Below are 23,050 nucleotides of genomic sequence, written 5' to 3'. Positions count from 1 at the left end.
TAAAAGACACAACATGGTCACTGACCTTCTTCGCAACACCAAATTCGTAGACAACATCTTTCTCTTCATCTCTCATAACTGGTACCTTTGATGTATTGTTCACAAAGAAGTGGCTTCGAATAACAGGTAGCAGGTCAAAGCAGGATTGGGTCATTTTCTCCAGTGCTTCAGACACAGCTTTATCATCAGAGTGATTGGTCTCCTCTGCTGGCAAAAACAACTTTGTGTCACAGTCACCTGTTGACTGAGTAGCACTGCCATTGCTCAGACAGGAAGTTTCATCAGCAGGACAAGATACATCAGCATGTGAGCTTCTAGCCGAAATATCTTCCTTGCAGATATCCAATTTTGGTGACTTATCTAACCGTAGCTTTTTGGCACTCTTTGGCACAGCCACTGATGCCAGTGTCCTCTTCCCAGTCTTGTTCATGCTGGAGAATGGTTGCTCCAGGTCAGATTTGAAATTTGTTCCTGTTTTGACAAAAGCAGTATTTTTGGAAGCAATTGCTTTGAAGCCGGTGATTGGATGGACAGGCCGTGGGATATTCTCACCATCGAGAGATGAGGACCTACTAAGCTGAATGTTACCTTTCAGGATACTGAGAGTTCTTGCCAGGGGAGAGAGTTCTGGATACATACTGTCCAAAATTTTAACAGAATTTTCCTGAGGCACAGGTGGAACAGCAGTACCAGCAGCAGATGGAGGAAGTCGGCCTGGTACAGGAAGGGCATGCTTGGGAGTAGTGGCACAAAACTGAAGAGGGGAAGACAGGGTTCTCCGGCCTATTGCCATATCAGGGGGAGACTGAGTAGTAAGTGTAGCAGGAGACTTGCGCTTTGGGGTAGCTGTCAGCGGTGACATCAGAGGAGGAACTGGTGTTACACGTAAAGGAGAGATCAATTCATCAAGTGGGGAAGGTAAGGAAGACTGGCTAGATGAGGTCATTACTGGGGAAGTGGGCCAACCAGTTCTTGGAGGAGTAGCTAGCAAAGGGGGGAGCAAGGGAGGTAATGGGGGCCCCATCTCTTCCCTGATTTTTGTTAGAGATTTAGAAGAATGTTTTGTTGGCGTAGAAGTATCTGCATTGGCTAGAATGGTTTCACCTAGTAGGACCTGCCGATTTTTCTTTTTCTCCTTTTTACTAGGTACTCTCTGGAGAAGCCTGCTATGGTCACCTTTAACTCCTGCCTTCGCTGAAACCTTTTTAAAACCTGACAATTTCAATGCCTGCTTTGCTCCACTCTTTGTGCAAGATGCAAGAGCAGTGGATGCTTCTGATCTCTCAGGCATTACTTTAAGTTGTTCAGAGTTAGTGTGGGAAGTTTTTGAGTCAGGTGATATGGGATTCCAGCTGGTTTTAGCAGCGACAGCTTTTTCATCACTGTCTATATGACATTCTGGGTTATGGGATGTATTAGTACTACTATCAGCCTGATCAGATGCCAAATGGTCTCGCTCTTTGTTTGAGCTTGCTCCAGAAGCAGTAAAAGTTCTTCCATGCTTAGCGCTCCATTTCTCTTTATCAAAGGCAGAGTGTACTTCTGAGATTTCTACAATAGCAGCATTATGCTCTGGGCTTGATGCAACTATATCACCATTAACCTCTAAATTATCGGCAGATGACTTCCTTGGGGCAGATTTCCTGTTACATGCCAATGCTTCACTTGCCAATGAAGCAACTGGTGAAATATATTGCTGTTCTTGTCTCTCTTCATTCATCTCTACTGCTATGGAGGCTTCCAAATTTAATAAAGCATTTTCATTGCAACACGCCCTTGTTGCTGCATATGTATGGTCTAACGTCCTTGTAATAGCTTCAACAGCAAAGATATCAGCATCACGTATTGAAGCCTGTCTGTCTTTTGGGGACACTTCTTCAGTGACAAAAGAACACTGAGGCACATTACCACAAGATAGAGTCGTACTGGAGGGCACAGATGTCTGACTGCTCGTGATTCCCATTTCCTCTTTGAACACTGGAAAACGTGAAAACTGTTTTGTGCAATTGACCTTTCTTAATGGATAACATTCCTCTGATGAATCTGAGGCAGATGAATCAATCGACTCAACATCTTCCAATGTCTTAAGCTCCTCCCCCTTTCCGAATGTTCCATCACTACTCAATATTTCACCTGCTTCTTTAACTGATGCTTCACCAAGAGTGTGTTCTACAGCACTGTTCCTTGAAGAACTTGCTAACTTCTCACTGGGGGAAACAAGGAGTTCTTCACCACTTAGAACAGAAATGTGACCTGTATTAAAGTTGTTTAGAATAGGTGCCTGAGGAGTGAGCCTTTCAGTGATATCAACAACCCTGCAGCCTTTGACATCAACTAGAGCCTGGGGTTCATTGGTAGCAGATAACTCTTTGAACTGTTCAATTTCTACTTCAGTGTTATTGTTCTGATGAGAACTGCAACAAACCAGGGACTTACTTGTGTTTTCCTCAGAATCAGGTGCGTTTGCCTCTTGACCTTTCAAATCACCTTCAGAATTGAGATGACCAGCACAATCAGCATCTTCTCTAGTTGGAGAGGAAGAAGCAATGCATACTGGGACAGAAGACAGCGTGCTTGCAACATCTGAGATTTGGCCACTTTTATCCAAGTGCTCCAAACTTACTTCAAGATGAGAAGTAGTGATTTCCATGAAATCTGTAGTGGATTTACAACTAACTGTCACTATGGCAGGCAACGTTGTTCCAGACTCTCTATTTTTTGCCTGCAACACATCTTGTATAGATTCAGCTGGACCTTCCTTACCAGACAGCATCTTTTTTGTTACAGGACACTCATAACTCATCTCTGTCCCTTCCACAGCACACATTGTTGCATCAAAGGAGTTCCCCTTGGCAGTCAGGTTGGCTGTTTCTTGAAATGGGACATTACACTGCAAATTTTCAGCTATCAAACAGGACTGAGTGTCTCTGTCTAATATAGTATCTGACACAGATGATTTTTCACTTTCTCCAGACTCCATACTCCCTAATTTTGGGCTTTTTGATGATTCACTGTCTTCTTCCTCAAACCCTTTTGATGTCAAACATTCATCTCCCATAGCAGCCTCAGTGGACTGAACGTTATTTGAAATGCTAGGCACTTTCTCAGGTTCAGTGTCTGCACCTTTAACCTGATGCAATTTTGAAACACTTCTGGTGAAAGTCTCCAATTCAAAAGCCACATGATTAGGTTGGACAGGTACTTCAGAGAGCGACAAACTATCTTTGATAACAAGCGTCTGTGGCAGTAACATAGAATCACTGTCACAATCTGGTTGTTCTAATTTAATAGGATCCTTTTGGTCAATGAGTTCTTCTAGCTGTAAGCATTCTTCCTTAATATCCATTGATTTGGTTTCCACACTAATATCTTCAGCCAGCTTGTCTACAGCAGTTTCATTTCCAGTCTCCAATTGGTCATCTTCTAAATTTTTAGTAGACACCGAAGAGGCAATGCTGCATTCACTACCAATCTGGATTATTTCAGCCATACAAGCCAATGAATTCTTGCACTTTTCAGCTGGCACTATAGCATCTGAACTCTGACTTGCAGAATCAATGTTCATCAGTTCCTTCTCCTCATGTGGTTCACATTTGTCTTCTTTGATGCTATGATTTTCTTCCGCACTCAGCAATTTGATGGATATATCTGAGGCATCAAAATCTTTTTCAATAGCCTGCGTAAGCATTACTGCATTACCCTGTTGCTGGTTATGCTCATTAGGATGTTCTGTTTCAGAAACAAATTTACAATTGCTGGAATTCATCTTCACTTCTGATTCACTACTGCAGCCTAAGCAAGCTCCTTCAGCTACTGTACTTTGTTCACTGGCTGTCACATGTTCAGGATCTTCTTCATCAAGTAATTCTGCATTTCCCAGACACGATTTTGTCTGAATGTCTTTGGAGCCATCTCCCTCCACTACTACTTTTATGATGTCCCTAGAACTGTCATCTAATTTTTTAGGAACTACCAGCACATTCTGGGTAGTTAAAATGGACTCTTCAGTTTGCTGCTCAAGGCCACCATCAGGAGTCTGAGACAGATCAACATCTGTCAAAATGAATGTTGTTGCTACTGAAACAGTTAGTTCTTCCTTTCCTTTCCTTAAGTCACTTGACTGTTCTAGCACATGCTCAAAGGGAACTGCTTCCTGCAGGAGCATTGATTCGGCTGTATCTTGTTGTCCCACTAGGAAGCTACTAGCTCCAGGCACCAAGGTTTTGTCTTTCATCTTTGTCATAGTCACTGTATTTTCATTAAGGTTTTCTGAACTGTGTGTAGCTATTTCTGCAACTGTATTGGTTTCCAGAGAATTATCTTCTAGATGTGTCTCTTCTTTTGAATCATCCTCCTTCTTACTAACACACCCTGATGTGGCTGTTAAATTATCAGAGTGAAGCACTGACACTTCATTCTTCAATTCGCTCCACCTTTCAGGTGGCTTCTTTGAATCGCTACTTGCATCATTTACAGTAGAAGAGTTGCATTTGCTAGGCAATTCTGCTGAATGCTTTTTGTCTGGTGTTTCAGCTGTTGGTTCATGCTGAACATGTTTTTCTAAAATACTTTCAAGCATTTGCACGTCTTGGTCCATTTCTTCATCACTGGAATCAGTTAGGTTTCCAAATAAGGTATGCTTAAAGAGATAAATAAGACTAGGTCACATGGTAACAGTAACTGTATACATGTTATATATGACCATATGATATAAATCACTTATTCTTTTATTCAGAAGATAAGAACAAATATCCTCTCTGTTATTGACAGATGTATTATGGTTTTAATTTTGCCCCAATTCTCACTTGGTACCTGGGTGGTACCAAGTTAGACTGCACATGGAGACTCGCATAACAGAATGCTCAAAGAAGGGGGGACAATTTTTTTGCATAGAAAACTAAGGCCGCAATCCTATCCACACCTACCTGGGAGTAAGCCCCATTGACTATAATGAGACTTTGAGTAGACTAATGTTTTTGAGTAGACACGCACAGGAATGGGCTCTAAACGTCAAAGAGAAGGCCAAGCTAAAATCCTTCTCCTTGCCACCTAGTTATCTCTATTAAGGGAATTTCTCTCTCCTTTTGACAGGAAGGGAAAAGCATCTGAAACATTCTAAAAGTGCTTAAACCACTAAGAAACCACTTTGTCAACTCACACAGGGAATTTCATGAACTTTTTGAGAGAATAATCTCTGGATTAGTTTTTAAATGTTTTTAAATGAGTTACGTTTGGGTTATTTAGTACAGGTGGGATTTTGGTATCCACTGATTTATCTCATCAAGGTCCACCTTTAAATACCTTGTAACAAGGAAAAAAGCAACAAAATCCAATTTCCTACTTTTGTGCTGTTAAATAATTATAGCTTCATTCCATTAAATTGCATTATTCACCCCATCTAGTGGCTGAATGCAATATAGTGTCTATACCAATGCATTCTGGAGCAACAACAGAGAAGCTCACTGTGTGCATTCAACTCTGTGTATAAAGGGGCTTGCTGAACTGGGTTCATTTCAATATATGTGGGAATGAACTTTCCTTTTAGCACACAAAGTTAGGGAGTATCTGAGACGACCTTTGGAGCATAAAGATACACATTAAACTAGGTACAAAAAGTCCTCCAAGCTAGAGAGTCAACACATGTTTTTCTTCTACATTTATTTTGAGAGACTTGACTATAATAGACAGCATTGCCCAAGGGTGTTCACATTTGTTTCTTGGTCTTATCTTTGGAGAAAACAGTTTTTTAGATTTCTGAGGCACTATAAAACCTGCAAAACCTTAGAGGGGACAATGGGTCAAATGTGTTCCTCATAAGCAATAACATCTTTCATGCCACCTTCACCTACCATCTATCATCAATAGAAGTGTGTTTTTCTGTGGTAATAAACACACATAATACCGCTTTCTACACTTCTCGTTTAAAAAAAACAAAAAATCCCAAATCTGCAAATAAATGAATAAGGAGCTGGACGGGGGGGGGGGGGGGTACAAGGGCAATAACTGTGTGCTGACACTATATCACCTATATCAGTAGATCACAGACTTTTAGCATCGGGACTCACTTTTTAAAATAAGGATCTGTCAAGACCCACCAGAAGTGATGTCATGACCGGAAGTGACAACATCAAGAAGGAAACTTTTTAACAAACCTAGGTTGAGATCCTACCCACACTTACCCAGGAGTAAGTCCCATTAACTGTCATTGTTAAAAGCATACTCAGAGTAGCCTGTTAAAAGTACAGATCTGTAACATTTCCCCAATGCAGTTACATACCATGGTAGCATCAAGTATAATATATTAAAAACAAAATACTGAAATGAATAGGAACTCACCTGAAATTGGCTTGCGACCCACCTAGTGGGTCCCAACCCACAGTCTGAGAAACATTGACCTATATCATCTACCCAGCACACTTTTAATAAAAATATTTAACAACTCTAAACATCAGACATGAGCTATAGCTCATGAAGGCCAAACCCAACTCATCACTGTTTAAATTGTCAATCTATTTTGCCACTTACTGGAGTAGAAGCTGGTGAAAACTGTACTGGAGATAGCAGAGGGGGAAGAGGCTTAAACCACGACAAAATATCTTGCAGATTTTCACCAAGTTCTTCCTGCTCTTTGCCAAAAAGATCTGTGCTACTTTCAGCTAAATTTGTCTGTATGACTTCTGGAGATCCTCCTTTATAGGAAGGGCTGTTGCAGTTATAATCTTCAGTTATTTCCATTGTATTGTTTTCAGTTATTTCCATCGTATTGTTTTTTACTGGATCACCACGTCTGGTGGGCTTGCTGTTCAGTTTTGTCTGTAATGATGTCAAGGAAGCTTGTGTTGTGCAGGCTTCAGATGATGAATGAGAAAGCTTCTCTCCTTGAGGTTTCTTGAGCTTTTGACATTTCTGCATCGCTTCTACGGGAGAGAAGATTATCTACATTTAAATTTCTATATTTTTCTACCTCCTGAACCTTTAATGTAACGAAAAGAATAAACTCTTCAAACTGATTTATTCTATTAGTTCTGTTAGCCAAAATGCTGTTCTCGCTCTGGTCTACAACAAAATATACATCTGAGTTCAAGACAAAGACTCAAGTCAGGAGAGACAGAATCTATGACTTGACTATGTGAGAACCAGAGTCAGCAGAAAGGAGATGAAATATGCTGGAGCAGGACAGAGGATAAAATTGCTGCTGGAATGCAGATGTTCCTATCATGGCAAGTTAAGTCCAGACTGTGCATGTTTGTCTTGTGCAAGAATATAATTGTGTAGCAAGATAAGCTCTTTCCGTTTCTCTCCATCACCTTCACACCCCTAATTTTTTAAAATTACATGATATTCTAGCTTGATCAAGAAGCAGACTCCAAGCTGGAGTTAAGAAACCAGCAAGCTTAATTTTTAATGACTTTGGCCCAAATCCTAACCAACTTTCCAGCACTGGCATAGCTGTGCCAATGGAATATGTGCTCCATACTACAGTTGGCTGGCACTCACAGAGGCCTTCTGAAAATAAGGGAATGCTTGTTCCCTTACCTCGGTGCTGTATTGCCCTTATGTCAGCGCTGGAAAGTGGGTTAGAATTGTGCCCTAAGGTCAGCAAATAAGACGACCACCCCAATAATGTACCTAAATGCACCCGCTTTACTTCAAACCATTGGTTGTCATTCATTTATTCTAACTGGATCATAGTAACACGCTTGGGAACACTTGTAACAAAGGCAAAATCTATCCTCCACCCCTAACATGAGGTATCCTATTCGTCTTGGACAAGGATACCCTTGAAGGGTGCATGAAAAGCATCTCCTGCACATCCTGTGCCCTACCCTATGGTTCATGAACTTTATAAGATCTCCCTCCACAAACACCACCTAACACAGGAATAGGCATTTTGATAACCAGAGCTCTATTAGCTCTATAGAGAAGTTACTGATCTACAGCCAAGTTACTGGTGAGTGGTTAGGAGCAGGCTTCGTATTTCCTGTCAGAATTCCACAAAAGAAGTGGGGAGAGGCTGAATGATCAAATCTCAGGATCCCCTGCTATTCAATCATAGGATCTCTTCTGATCCAGAATTACAACAAGAAGGAACAACAAAGATTCCACACTCAAATTACTACTCTGATTTGTTAGTTCTGTTCTCCCAGACATGAAATTAGTTAAGAAGAGAGCATGTGATCCTAAGACAGGACTTTCCCCAAGGACAGAAATAATGTCTAAGCTGGCCCAGTGTGTGCAAATACTAATGAAGACTCAGAAAAGGGGAAGAAGGGATGTCTTAAGTAAAATTTTTAATAGCCTAGATGTAACCATAAATGCTCCATATGGCTCTGTCCATAACTGGTATATTTAAATTTACTATTTTGTACCCTTATACTCACTTGTTTTTTCATGTGTTCTTGAATAATCATGATAATTAACTGTTGGGGGAGGAAAAAAGGTCATTAGTACTACTTTCATTTTTTTCTTACTGAAAACAATAGACCAACAGAAAGAAAGAATTATTTTGTTATTTCTACATGCATAGTGCTTGGTCTCACCTAAGAGGTAGTCATTTTTGTTGATCTGACTTTTTTCCGTGGAGTTATCAATACACATCCAGAGTTCCTCCAATAAAAGTTTAATTTTTTCTGTAAATAAAAAAATCATAGGCTTAGTCTTTCAGTTCAGGCAGAAATTAGATTAATCCATTTTATGTTGTTTTTTAAAATTGTGTTAATAGTTGTCCACTGCTATAGTGCAGTGTTTCTCAACCAACGGCATTCATACCACTGAAGGCACTTGAGGCTGTGTCCGATGGTACTCACAGGATCCCCAGAGCCTGCTATCTGACAGCAAGACCAGCAATGCAATGTGACAAGCAGCAGTAAGAAGCTTGGCTTGGCAGGCAGAGCTCCAGTGTGCTCTTTTGGCATGCTCAAAGAAGCCTTCCCATCCACGCTGAGTTTCTTACTGGTGTCTGTTGTGTTGCGTCTGGTCTCCCAAGCTGGAAGTAACTGGTGATGAAATCAGTGCCAGTTACTTCCAGTAGTACTCACAATAGGGGCACCATGCAAAGGGGTGCATTGGGGGACAAATGTTGAAAAATGCTGCCTTAGTGTATTCTGAGTTATTTTAAATATTTTATTTTTACTCTCAGTGCATCATGGTGGCGAACACAATATAAAATGAGGACGAGAGACTTAAAGAATTCCGGACTTCAGGCATACCCCACTTCAGTTTTCTAATAGAAAAAAGAATCTGAAAGTGGACATTTGTACAACTTCTTCAAGCAGAAAGCTATGATTTGTGCTCTGAAAATAATGAGCTATTTTGAAACCTAACAGGAAAAAATAGTTCAAACCACCCCAATAATAAGAAAAAAGATTGAAAGTGGGGGTGTTCATGCATCTTCAGCAATCAAAACTACTTCCACATTGCTATAAAGCCAACACACATTTTGCTTCCTTAAACGTTACACCAATTCCTGGGTATATTTGGGGTGCTGATTCCAAAAATGGCATCCGTTTTACCCTATCATGTCTACTTTTTGAGACACTGCTAGCCTCATTAGTAAATGGTTCAAGCAGCTTCTTCATGAGGAAGCCTACACTATGGCTTCCTCATGAGGAAGCTGCTTGAACCATTCACTAAAGAGGCTAGAAGCGTCTCCAAAACTAGACGTGATAGGGCAAAACGGATGCCATTTTTGGAATCGGCACCCCAAATTCATATCAAACCATCTTAAAGTTTGGGAAAAACTTTTATGACCCTCAATTTTGTAGGCCTGTGATTCAGCAGAAGTTTTTTACTTTAGGCAACGTGTTAAGAGACAAGCAAGGCATCACACTTTTTTCCCCTCTTTGCAACCAACAAACAACTCTCTTGAGCTTTGAGTCCTTGGAGAACTCAGCCTGTTGGCATGATAAACAATAGCAAGAAGCCCAACAGCGTCAATTTAAATTGCATCATTTCCTTCTTGCCTCTGCTTGTCTGTTAATTAAGCTGCAGACTTGGAAAGGGAACAACGTGGAGAAGTACCTCAAACTGTATTATTTTGTTGGCATTCTGAGCACTTCATGGCAATGATTTGCTGTTTGCCGGTGGAAGGGGATGCACTGCTTCAGGCTGACAATGGTCACCTACCAGAGGCATGTAAAAATTGCTGCCAAGTGACCAGGAAGGACACTGAAAGCAACCTGGTTGCTTGTTTCCCCCCTTTTAAGCCACAATGTGCCTTACGTGGGCAGTTGGGACTAATACAGAGTTTTGATGGGCTGGTTTTGCAACCTTGCCTGTAACGCTGTGTAGGAAAATGACAAGTTGTCTTTCAAATGTAACCTCCGGAACAAAAAATAGTGGCATTATTTTATTGAGCTATACAGCTTGCCATATTTTAGAGGCATTAGGCTGGGGCTTCAAAATCAAATGAGGATTGTCTTGTGAGGTTTGTCAAACATTCCACCCAACAAAAGTTCGCCAGTCACACAAATTTTTTCACCCCATAATTGTCAGTTCTTAAGTAAATGCTAAGACAGTAGTTAAATTCTAGGAATACTCCTTGCCCGTCAGTGCCAACTAGCCGTTTTCTATGCACGGTCTCTGCAAATTTCTTCACTAGCACTACAATGGTTCCCAATGGCTTGCTGCCCCCACCCATCCTCAGTTTGAGCACCCCCTCCCCAATTTCCCACCATCAAAAGTCCTTTTTATATAGGACACCACTTCCCCTCCAGAATGCGAAATTCCATTTTCTGCTCTATTCTTATGCATTGCACGCTGCTTTTCAGGTTTCTTCACAATTCTGCTGCTAACGTTATAGGAAAGCTGGTAGGGGCTGGTGTAGCAGGCACTGCAGAGTCAGCTACTCTGTCCTGCTTTCTACCTCTCATAATGGTCCAATAACTTGCGTGAAACATGGTGGGCTGGTACAGGCCACACAGGCGACCCAAAGGAATACAATAAACCAGACCCCAGCCCTTTTGTTCAACAAGCTTACATTAATGAAGGACAACTAATTCAGATCTTGTAACATTCATCTTTCCATTCTATTGCATTTTGGTAAAGTGAAATATGTTAAATAAGAAATTCTTCTAAACCAACAAAAAGTGTCCTGATTTGTGGTCATTACACATATACCAAACATGAAACCTTCTAGAGTAATGACTTTCAACCTTTCTCATTTCATGGCACACTGCTTTTTGACAATTGACAAGGTACACCATGTTGCTGGTGTACCAATGGCCCTACTAATAAATGACTCTCCCCCAAACTCCTGAGGCACACCTGCGGACCATTCATGGCACACCAATGTGCCAGGGCACACTGGTTGAAAATTGCTGTTCTAGAGCTTTCTGATGGGAGGCTGCACTTCAGATTCTTTCCTTGGACAGATATTCAAGTTTTGCATACATGCTCCAAGGGACAGAGCTCACTTTCTTAGTCAATTCCTTCAAGAAATCATGTCAAGCTTAAGACTGAGATCCGTCAACAAACATTGACTGTTGAGAGGATTGCTCATGGAACAGCAATAAAGGGGGAGTGCAACCCACATTTAGAAATAAAGAAGAGGAGGATTTAACACATACGAACCTTTGTCAAGATGAGTTACTGGAATCTCTCTCTCACTCTGGGTCTCTGCATGCTTCAGAACTAGAGGAAATAGTATCAGATTATATTAAAATCAAATCATCAATTAAACTGAAACCACAAAATTGAGAAGTTCCCTTCAAAGAGTACTCACTTTTTTTTTGCTCCGCGTTAGGAAAGCCCTCAATCTTTTCCTGTTAACATTAAGAAAATACATTGTCAAAACTAAGTAACATCAACCCATAGTACTGACAATAGAAATTAATCTTTGATTGCTGCATAAAATTACCTCATGGTCTCTTACAATGCTTTCTACTAGATCAAGAGGATTGGGATCAACTGGTAGATCAGCAAGGGTGTCTGAATTCCAATTCTTATCCAAAGAATAAAAATGCACTCCGGCTCCCCCCCAGCTGCTAATCAGAGACAGCACTGGAATGTTGTGTGAGAAGACCGTAAGCTTAGTTCTACCACTGAAAACAAATCCCTGGGCTTAGCATGTGTTGAGAGGCACCTATTTCTTAGTTCCAAGCATATGTTCATGTGCAGACTCTGAGCCAGTGGCATCACCAGGGTTTGCATCACACTATTCAGGAGACCAGCACATCGTATCTACTATGGACCTCTTCCCATGCAGTGGGTGGGGCAATGCCCCAGGCAGTGGTGTGGTGATATACTATTGCCCTCTCCCGCTGTTTTTTTTTTGTTATAACCTTTGACAGAATAGAGATATTTTAACAGTTTGTTTCATTGCATTTTGCAAGAAATTCTGCTTCAATTGATATATAACATGATGGAATTATTCAAAATTTAAAAGATTTAAAATTTTTTGGCAAGTAGCGGTGTCACCCCCCCCACCATGCATGTCACCCTGTATGGCCCACACCCCCTGGACCCCCTAGCAATGCCACTGCTCCAAGCCACTAACCCCTTCCAGTGGTCCTCAGATCCTTAGTGGGAAGACAAAAGTAAATCCCAGAAACCTGAAGTTTGCGCTTTACCAGTTGGATTAAATTGCAACTTCAAAGTTAGACCTCATCTCTAACACCAAGATGCATAATGGCTTCCTTATGTATCCCTTGCTACTCTTGACCTTTTCCATTCTTCCACTCTTTCCATGGGTTACTTTGTTGTCTCCCTTACTATCAAAATTTAGATCTGTAAACTCCTGATAGTAGGGACCCATCTTTTTTTCCTTACTCAAGCTACTATCATTCATGCTAATGGTCCACAAAGTCAGCAACAAGTCAACTGAATGTGGCAGCCAATAGGCAACCAAATTCGTTTTCTATAATCAGCCATCCTCCTGTAGCCCAGTTCTGCACCAAAAATCTTCCCAACACAATAAGAAGGGGAGGAAGCTCATCACTTCAATGTAGCAATAAGAAAAGAGCCACCAACAAAAAGCTGGGATAAAAAGGCATACAGCTTTCACTTGCCTCATTTCTCTCACACACTCTCCATATCCTGGGAAAACATATTAAGGAGATATGCTGGGCAACTAACAGTTACACCTCCACCTAAACAGCCAGTGTCCAGAACCGAAACACTCCCCACTTTAATACTAATGGGGAAAAAACAAGCAAAAGCTAAAGCCATTTAAGAAAGTTACCTGCACTTTCTTCAATTCCTTTTCAAGTACTTTCTTCTCTGCTTTTAGCTGCTTGAAGTCCTGGATGTGTTTTGCTGCAGCCTCTTCATTTAAAGCAAGAAAAGAGTCAACGTGTGTCAAAGCTATTAAACTTCGACTTCACAATTTCCACAAGTAAGCAACAAGGGCAAAATGTACTGCCTTTCCCTTTCTGGCTAGTGAAACTGACAGTTTTTTCAGAGTTGGCAGTGTTCAGCTCTGAACGGTGGTGTATTTCATTATGATTTCATCACACTGGATGTGTGCAGTGAGGTTCTTCCAGAATCCTATTAACACCAATTGCATATGCTGCCTCCAGAGCTACTAAGTTAAAAGCCAGTCAAAACTCAAAACGAATTCATATGCCCCACTTAATGAGCCCTAAGAAGCTAGAAGATGATTCTTGATACATACGACAAAAACACAATTTCCACTTCATATATTTACACTTTTCCACTGCAACAGGAATCAGTTTCACAAATGATACTTTGTCAAAATTTTCTGTAAGGCCACAACATAACCATACATCAAGAATATTTAGGATACTTCCAGAACGTTCTGGTCAGATTAAGCTCAACCTCAAAATACAACATCAAATTTGTGGGTGGAAGCAATCACATGTTTGATTACTCCCTCATGTAGAGAGAAACTCCCTTATGCATGGAACAGAGTAAAATGCAAGTGCAGAACCAACCACAAGTTAGTATTCATTCCTGCAAGATTCAAGAAAGGGAATTGGGATTAAAGAAAGGGGACTGGAAAAAATGTGTTCTTTTTCAACCCAAAAGCTGTATTTGGTACAGCTTTTGGGTTGAAAAAAGGAACACATTTTTAAATCAGGAAATAGGGATCACAGTCAGATTAAGGTGACAAGGAAAAGGGCCAGATTAGGAAAAACATGCAGGTCCTCTCCCACAGCAGCGACCTAAACACCGGCCAAAAAAGGTAAAACTTTCCAACTTTTTCTTCATTAATTCATTCATGTGATTCTGCCATCATAGCAGGAAAAGCAAAAGGTGACGTCAGATCAGTTTCTCCGCTTAGAGAATGGTCCGTGGGTGAGTTTGGGGAAAGTAATATATTCCATCCCTCCCCTTCTTTCCTCTTTTGTATTTGGCTAGGCTTTTAACATGTAGCCAAGTCATTGGCAGTCAACTGACCAATTACTTGCTCAATCTGAATTGTGATACATACGCAAGCAATCCAATACTAATTTCTCTTTCCTTATAAAATACATCATATTAAATCTTAAGCCCTACTAAACATTTTCTATAACTGAAGTAGCAGATTTCTAGTTTTCCAGAACAAGTGGTTCCCAAACTGGTGGGTCATGACCCACAAAAACCATAAGCAGGACATTCCCTCTTAAGGGGAGTGGCCCTGCTCCGATGGCAGTGACAGTGCTCCAGGGATTGTGGTGCTGCCACTTTTTCACTTGCCAAGGGGGCAGTGCTGGCCTCTTGCAGGCTCACAGCGCATTCTGATCTCTTCTACAGCTCCTGTAAAAAGCTCTAATTTCCAATCTAAAACTTCTTCCTGTTTTCCTGCGAAACCGGAAGCAGCTTTAGATAGGAGATAAGGGCTGTTTACAGCAGCCATGGAGGAGATCAGAGGGAGCTGTGAGCCTCCAGGACTCTGAAGGAGGCCAGTGCTGCCCTCTCAGGTAAGTAAAAAAAACCCTTGGAAGTGGCAGCACCGTGATCCCTGTGGCGCGTAGTTGCCCCACCCCTCCATTGGGAGCCATTGTTGTGCTACTGAAGAAATTTGTAGAGACCATACATAGAAAACACTTACTTGGTTCCCAACACTCCTGTAGGAGTTTAGGAACCACTGCTCTAGAGGAGTCCTCCTTCATCAAGAGGTTGGACCATGTGACTTACAAGTCTCACCATTTGATGTTTTCAGAAGCAACACTAAAACCAATTCTTTAGCTTGGAATGCATCACTTGTAAATGTTACTCTGCCATGTTACTTTGCCAAAGAGGAGAGATGAAGGTTGCTCAGGAAGACAGGCCCCATTTTCTCTGAGCTGCACAATTCAGCCATAAGACAGTCACTTGCAGCAGAAAGCTATAGGATAAGCCTATCATGGCTGATAAGATGCTCACCATTAGCTCCTATGGCATGCTCCTTCTACATGGCTTGCAAATAACTGTCATCACCTGGACATTTCAGGCTGAATCCCAGGTGCTGATATTAACTCATGAAGTACTGCATCACATACGTACATTTTCTAACATTATAATTTCACAGGGATAAGTAAGGGGTAGGGACCTAACAGACAGGTGGACTGTTTGCAAAATCCCTCCGTATATAGCTTTTCTTAACATCTCTTCTACCAGCAGTAATAGTTATGCTTTTGAGATAAATATTCACAATACAGAATAAAGGTGAGGGAAGGAAAGCCAAGTTACCTTCAAGTTTCTTCACTTTAGTTTCCAGTTTCTTCTTTCTGATCATATAATAAAAAATCCACAAAGAAATAAGGAATGTGTTGTCTCTTAATACAGTCCTTTGGCCTTTTGTATAATTTGAAACATAGTTCTAATATGTTGCTAACGTCTTTAATTCAAGAACATCTTTTTTTGGATAGGTCAGAACCAGAAGACACAAGGAGGTACAGAAGACAGCTGTAATTTCCAAGCTCATGCTCCTGGGACAGTCCATAAGCTGTGCCATGCATCAAGGGAAAAGAATAGGTAGCAAAGCAAAACGAGAGACATCATGTTGGTCCAGTCAGCAACTAGTTTTGGCTCTGGGCCATTATGAAATCTGACAAGTGGAGGGGCAAGCTCCCCCTCCATAAAGCAAAGGTATCTGGCCTCACCACCTCCCAGAATGAGAGGTGGTCAAAAGGGTGCAGGGCATGGAAAACTGGAGTGAACCTAGAGAAATTTTACACTGTTGTAGAGAACTCCAAAGTGCATTTTTATTTTGTAAGTGGCAACAGCTGGGTGATGTGGACACAACTCTTTTGCATTCTGGTCTTGGGCTGGTTAGCGCTGTTGTCCTGCAAACAGTTGAAGTATACTGTCAAATCTTCTGAAGCTGCACAGAGGACTCCAGGGCATGCTTACTCTCTGGAGCAGTATTTCTCAAACTGTGGGTTGGGACCCACTTGGTGGGTTGCGAGCCCATTTCAGGTGGGTCCCCATTCATTTTATATATTAGACTTGATGCTCCCAGGGGCTGTGACTGCATTGGGGGGAGATACGTGCTTTTAACAAGCTACTATATATTTTTTTTTAACAATGACAGTCAGTGGGACTTACTCCTGGGTAAGTGTGGCAGGATTTCAGTCTAGGATTGCTAACAACTGTCATGCTTGATAACGTCACTTTCAGTTATGACATCACTTCAGGTGGGTCCTGATAGATTCTCCTTCTAAAAAGTGGGTCCCGGTGCTAAGTGTGTGAGAACCACTGCTCTGGAGGATAGATGGAGCAAAACCTAACTAGCAAAACTTCTCCAGAAAATTGATAACTATTCTGATCCACCCCCACTGTCCCCCAGAACCAGCCCTTCCCTAGAAACTGAGGTTGAAAATGGACACAAATTGACTGAGACTCAATAGAAAGATATTTCTCTCCATCCGCCCCCTTTAAGCAAGAACCAGTTACACATAAAATAAAGGCTTAGTCATGTTCTTAATGTTGATAACTTGTCAGCAACAACAAGATATGGAATAAATTCACAGTAAAGTACACAGTAAAGTACAAAGTCCTTTTGGACTGCTACACCAGGTAAAATGGAGATAATGCAGTTGTGCATCCCAGTATTGGTTAACAGCATTATCCCTCTGGCTGCACAGCTCATTCCCACAACACAATGCTGGGGACTCAAGAGACTGAGTAAAAAAGTCTCAATTAACTCTGTCTCTTATGATAACAGCAGTTTGGATGTAAGTTTGCATTGTTCTGGTAATGATAATCAAAGATTTATCGTAATTCCACATCTGTTCCTTTGTATGAGATTGACTCACATCATTTCACTTTTGTCCTTCTCTTCTTTCACCCGATCATATTCTTCACGAATGTTCTGATATATCTTGAGTGAACTCTAGTTAAAGAAAGAGACAGCATTTAAAATACATGTTCACACAGGTAGCAGGTAATTTGCCAATGTCTGCCTTTTCTGTAATTAATAAGTAAAACTGTTCGGGGACAAGTACTGCCCAGAACACCCTGTGAAGTACACAAGGAGTCTGAATGGTTTTCCTAACATATTGCGAGGTGGAACATGGAAGACCCTAGGCTGTATTACACATAGAATAAAAAACGAACTATATGACCAGCTGTGATCTTGCAGTGGAAAATCCCAATATACACCCCCATGCAGCTGAAGCTAAAACTGGTGGGTTGAAGCTACAACACCTCAGCAAAGCAGATGCTTTGTACCTAGAAAGGCCCAGGTTTAATAGTTTCTGCAGTTTAAAAAGATCTCAGGTAATTGCTTTGTAAGAGGTCTTTTGCTTGAGATCCTGGAGACCCAGCGTTAGTCCGAAGAGACAATGCTGGGCTAGGCAGGCAAAAGGCCTACTTTCAAGTAGGTTTAGCAGTAGGCTTTAGCACTTCTGAACCCCTCTTCTGCCAACCATCACTTCCCAAAGCAATGGAGAGAAGTGCAGCATAGCTGAGAGAGAGGTTGGTAACTGAGGCAGCGCCGAAGAGAACTCTAGCCATTTGTGGCCTGAGAACCAAGCTACTAAACTGACTTCTTCACCTTCCTCAAGGGCAGTAGAGAGAAACCTGTAACTATCATACCTATGAAAAGCTTTGGGAGGAGTTGGCAGAGGACATGGGGTTCACAGCTTTATTACACACGACGGGATCAGGTAACACACTCCAGGCCCTAACTAGGGCCATTTTCTCAGAGGAGAGTTCGCCTACAGATTGCCAAGTGTAAGGCCCCAATATGAGATGGCAAAGAACAGATAGCTGAGATGTCACAAAGTAGACTGCAGCACAGGCCCCTCTGTTTTCTGAGGAAGGAAGTTACCTTTTTCTCCTCCAGCTCTGCTTTCACAGAGTCCAGCTCTTCCTGGCACTTTTCTAGAGGTGATAGCTTCTGCAGCATTTGTTCCACTTGGCGACGAAGAGTATTGCTTTCTCTGAAATGGCCAATTAACATCACAGAAAAAAAACCAAGCTAGAACAGAATTATCCTGAACTCAATAAAGAACTCTCAACTTATCAATACATTTTGTGTACTTCAAATGCAACGAGGCCAAGCAATGTAGCAAGCCCAGGTCTTGATGTTCTGATAAGAGAGCATCCCACGCCCAAAAGCATTCCCCTCACAGCTGTTATAACAGGTGGCTCATTTGTCTTAGGGAACAGATAAAAGAAGCCAGTGCTGATTACACAGGCAAACACACATTTTGCTTCCTTAAACGATACACCAATTCCTGGGTATATTTGGGGTGCCGATTCCAAAAATGGCATCCGTTTTGCCTGATCACGTCTAGTTTTGGAGACATGGCATAGCCACTTTAGTGAATGGTTCAAGCAGCTTCCTCATGAGGAAGCCTACACCATGGCTTCCTCATGAGGAAGCTGCTTGAACCATTCACTAAAGAGGCTATGCCATGTCTCCAAAACTAGACATGATTCCATTTTTTGGAATCAGCACCCCAAATTCATATCAAACCACCATAAAGTTTGGGAAAATTTTTTCTGACCCTCAGTTTTGTAGGCCTGTATTATTAACACTCAGAGAATTATACAGCGGAGCATCCTGACAACTCCAAAACCCAGAGCAGTGGGCACCTGGTCAGAATGCAAACTGGACAAGTTCTTACCTTGCAGCAAACTGAAGCTGTGATAGCTAGTTAAAGAAAACTTGAAATACAGGCATTACCATAGTGCTTTACTAATACCAGAGAAAAAAAGAAGAGACCTTCTCATAATAATATCAATTCAGAGGAAGTATTAAACAGCGGTTCCCAAACTCATGGGTCGCAACCCATCAGGAGAACTGGAAGTGGACCATTCCCCCTTAAGGGGAGTGGCCCAGGAATGGGTGCCCCAATGGTGCCACAGGAACAGGGTGACCAGATGTCATAACCAAGAGAACAAGGCATCCCAAAATGTAGGGACATCCAAGAAAAATGTAGGACGTGGCAAAATAAAAGCTAAAAACACTCGTACGTTGATTTCATGTGGTTAATTCAAACACTATATTACTTATTATTAAATTTAAAACTATATTACATATATAGGGAAAAGGAGGGCTTCTAACTTCTTTTCTAGGACACAAGGCAAAGAAAAGAGGAAACATCCTGGAAAGAGAGGACATCTGGTCACCCTATGCATTTAAACATACCAGGGAGGCTTGCAGAGGGGGCTGTGAGCCTCCTGGTATGTTTAAATGACCCTGGGCCCTGTAGCGCTGCAATTGCTGTGAGGTTGTTGGGGCACCCCCTTCCTGCCCCCGCAATCACTTACATGGTTCCCAACTCCCTTGGAGAAGTTTTGGAACTATTATATTAAAACATTATCTCTTCCTTCTCCTCACACACAATTCAGTGGTTCCCAAACTGTGGGTCGGGACCCACTGGTGGGTTGCAACCAGATTTTTTTGTGGGTCTCATATGAGATGATGGAAGAATTAAACAACTAATTGCCTCAAGCTCTAATGCTTTCCAAAAATAAAAATTTCTCTGCAAAGAGCTCCTGCAATTTGAAAGCATGTGTAAATATAAGGAGATAAACGTTGGAGCATCTTTTTTCTGGCTATTATTATATGTAGATAAGTAAAAAATATTATTTCTAGACTTTTTAGTCATTTAACCTTTATTAAAGGTTTATTAAACCTTTATTAAAGTCATTTTTTTTAGTCATTTAACCCAAAGGAGTATCATTTTTAAAAGTGGGTCCCAGTGCTAAAAGGTTTGGGAACCACTGCATTAAATTGAAAACTACACAGAACGAGGCACATTGGGTAGTTAGCAGCCCTATGCCACCCCAAGTAATCAGCAGTAAAATATGTTGCACATGAAGAAATGTCCAAAGCAATAACCCAAAAAAGGCAACCGTGATTCTGTTTCATAGACACTTTGTGCCATCATTTACTCGGGATTCTCATATATGGCAGCACACCCCTCTTTTTGAAATACCAAAGAACTTGATACCATTCAAAGCAACGCTCACATATAAATGGTTGGATTTCCTTTTACAATGTGTACAAATTATAACTGAGAAAGGACTGGCCCCTTGTTTTTATGAGTTTTGGAAGAGATCATTTGATTCATGCATATACAAGCATCTTTTGTGACTGGTACAATATGCATATATTTTGTACTCCGTATATGAATACAAATATAAAACTGCTTTGCATTTATACAGTGCAGTTTTTTAAAAATTCACAGTGCATGGTTTTATACAATAAACACCAACATACTTTGGTTATGTTTGCTTCCTCTTTCCCACCCTCCCTGCCCCACCAATGAGAAACAGTGGAATCAGTTTTTAGTGTATGCATTGTAAGCTGCTTTGAATGTCCTAGCTATGAAGAGGAAAGGTGGGGTAGAAATGTTTCAAAATAAAACTGTAGACTAGATAACTCAAGGACATTCCCCCATATCTCTTAGAACTGCTGCTGCACTTTTAAGTATTCAGAGGATTTCAAATATATTATTTCAATGATCCTTTGTCACTTAGGCCAGTATTACAGAAAGGGAAGAAAAGGGAACAGCTTAGGCTTTCTCTTTAGAGGCAAGATTGCTATAACTGCTACACCACTATACCAGCTCTCAAAATGTCTCATATGAAGCATCCTTAGGCACAAGCGCAAAATATGCACATATCGTCTCTATTATATAAATGAACATGGGTATAGACTGTAGATTTTTTCTTGTAAACACACATAAGCAGTAGCATCATCCTTTTCCCATACATGTATTTTAAAGGAAACTCCAGCATCATTTTGTACTCAAACATCTATGCTATAAAAATATCTCATGTCAGCAGCCTTCAGGTTTTCGCGTGGGAGAAAATAGGGTCAGGATGCATCAATGACTTCATTTACAGAGGGTTCCCTCTCACAACAGTCCTCTAGCATGTGGCACAACAGCTTGTTCCTGTTGCCATAGAAACAGAGTGCCTGCTTTCTTCCAAGGAGGCTGTGGCTGTTCCTTCCTACCTGTGTGCTACGCCTGATGCAACTCTGGGTAATTTGAACCTTGGCAGATTACAGCACCAAGTGCTGACTTCTCAACAACAACAACAGTAGAACATGCAATTCAGGACAGAAGCACTGTCCATATATTCTAAGTTTATGACACCAGTTTCTGAACTTCAGATTTTCTGTACTGCTGCAAACAAACATATATTACTACACAATTCTTATCTAGAAAAATAAATGCCAAGAAAGGATATCATCACACTTTTGTTGATAATCTGTCAACAAGTGGCTGCAGGAGAAGGAAGGAGAAAGAATTAGATGCAGTTCAATAATAAACGCAAACATGAAAAATACCTGGCAAAATTAGGGATTTGGAGATAAAAACCAAACCCATGCTAATGGATTATTGTACAGCATCCTGACTAAAAAACTGGGCATCTAGGCCAGATATTCAGTCTCTTACCTGTATTAAGTCAGGTGTTTCTTTTTTTTTTTTTTTTTTTTTTTTTTTTTGGTACGACTACCCTGCCAATTCTTACACCAGACAGCAAACTATACCATAATACAGACATGCCTCCTGTACATATAGGGAATCCGTTCTAGTGACCTCCTGTAGATATGGAAACCACGGATGCAGGGAACCTTGTCTCTGCAGCCACTACATGGCCATTAACGTTATTTAAATGCTTACCAGGCCAAAAATGTTGTTTTAAAAGTTGCTATAAGCATAGAAGCTTATAGCAGCCTGAACACTTAAATTGAGGTTAATAGGAAGCAGAAGTTAGATGCTTTCTGTTAACCTTGATCTAGTCTTTTTCAGATGTTCAGGCTGCCTCCTGGCAGCTATAAGCTTCATAGCAACCTGAAAGGCAAGAACATTTTCAGCCCAGTAAGCATTTTAATAATGTTACTGGGTGTCCACAGATATGCAGACAATTGAAACCACAGATACCGGATCTGAGGATATGGGGATCTACCTGTAATCCACAAAAAAGAACAAGCAGCTGCTGTTCTACATTACCTACCCCCAGGGCTTTTTTTGTAATAGAACGCACCGGAACGGCGTTCCTGCACCTTTTTAATGCAGTCTCCTGCAGGAAAAAATGAATGGAGCCCTATGGAAAGTGAAAGTGAGCCGTAGCGCGCGTTTACTCGTGAGTAGGGATACTTGCCATAGTCCGTCGGAAAGGGCAGGCCGAGAGGAATCCAACGACATCAGAATGGCCCCAATCCAATGAATGCAGCGCCCCAAAAACACCCGAGAAGGTCTCATCCCTCCCAGCTGAGAGTCTGAGCCTGAGCCAGAAACGAAGCCACATGGCCGCGTTTACTCGCTAGTAGTCCATCGGAAAGGGCAGCTGAGAGGACTCCAAGGACGTCAGAATGGTCCTGATCCAATGAATGCAGCCCCCCAAAAACACAAAAGGGAGAAGGAGGTCCCTGCCTCCCTCCCAGCTGCAGTCTATTGAGCCGTATGGAAAGCAAGCAGCCTCACGTCACGTTTACTCATGAGTAGGCAGACGTGCCTTGGCTGTTGGTCAGGCCAGGCAAAGGGGAATGTGAGGACACCAGAATGGTCCTGATCCCAAGGAGCTGGAGATACTCCAGAAGGCAGCCCCCCCCCCCCAAAAAAAAGGACAAAAAAGAGGCTTCAGGTGGTAAGGGGAAAGTTTTCTATTTTGCACTTACAAAGCCAGGAGGATCTTTTTCTTGATATGCCTGAAATAG

The 23,050-nt window shown here is 41.4% G+C and overlaps 1 protein-coding gene across 2 annotated transcripts in view; it reads right to left on the bottom strand.

Moving 5' to 3' along the window:
- ICE1 (interactor of little elongation complex ELL subunit 1) overlaps nt 1-23,050 on the bottom strand; it is a 40,750-nt gene that overhangs the window by 11,821 nt on the left and 5,879 nt on the right. For both annotated transcript variants that reach the window (XM_066626176.1, XM_066626177.1), the window contains exons 3-14: nt 21,577-21,611; nt 18,999-19,017; nt 18,197-18,308; nt 17,181-17,257; nt 15,613-15,650; nt 13,181-13,263; nt 11,723-11,762; nt 11,572-11,631; nt 8,541-8,630; nt 8,382-8,420; nt 6,526-6,917; nt 26-4,639 (exon numbers count right to left, since the gene is read on the bottom strand). In XM_066626176.1, the coding sequence (XP_066482273.1) occupies nt 26-4,639; nt 6,526-6,917; nt 8,382-8,420; nt 8,541-8,630; nt 11,572-11,631; nt 11,723-11,762; nt 13,181-13,263; nt 15,613-15,650; nt 17,181-17,257; nt 18,197-18,308; nt 18,999-19,017; nt 21,577-21,611 (5,599 nt within the window). The remainder of the gene's footprint in view (nt 1-25; nt 4,640-6,525; nt 6,918-8,381; nt 8,421-8,540; nt 8,631-11,571; nt 11,632-11,722; nt 11,763-13,180; nt 13,264-15,612; nt 15,651-17,180; nt 17,258-18,196; nt 18,309-18,998; nt 19,018-21,576; nt 21,612-23,050) is intronic.

The sequence above is a fragment of the Tiliqua scincoides genome, chromosome 4, assembly GCF_035046505.1.
Source record: "Tiliqua scincoides isolate rTilSci1 chromosome 4, rTilSci1.hap2, whole genome shotgun sequence".
NCBI classification, from domain to species: Eukaryota; Metazoa; Chordata; class Lepidosauria; order Squamata; family Scincidae; genus Tiliqua; species Tiliqua scincoides.
This window is presented reverse-complemented; position numbering and strand designations above follow the sequence as displayed.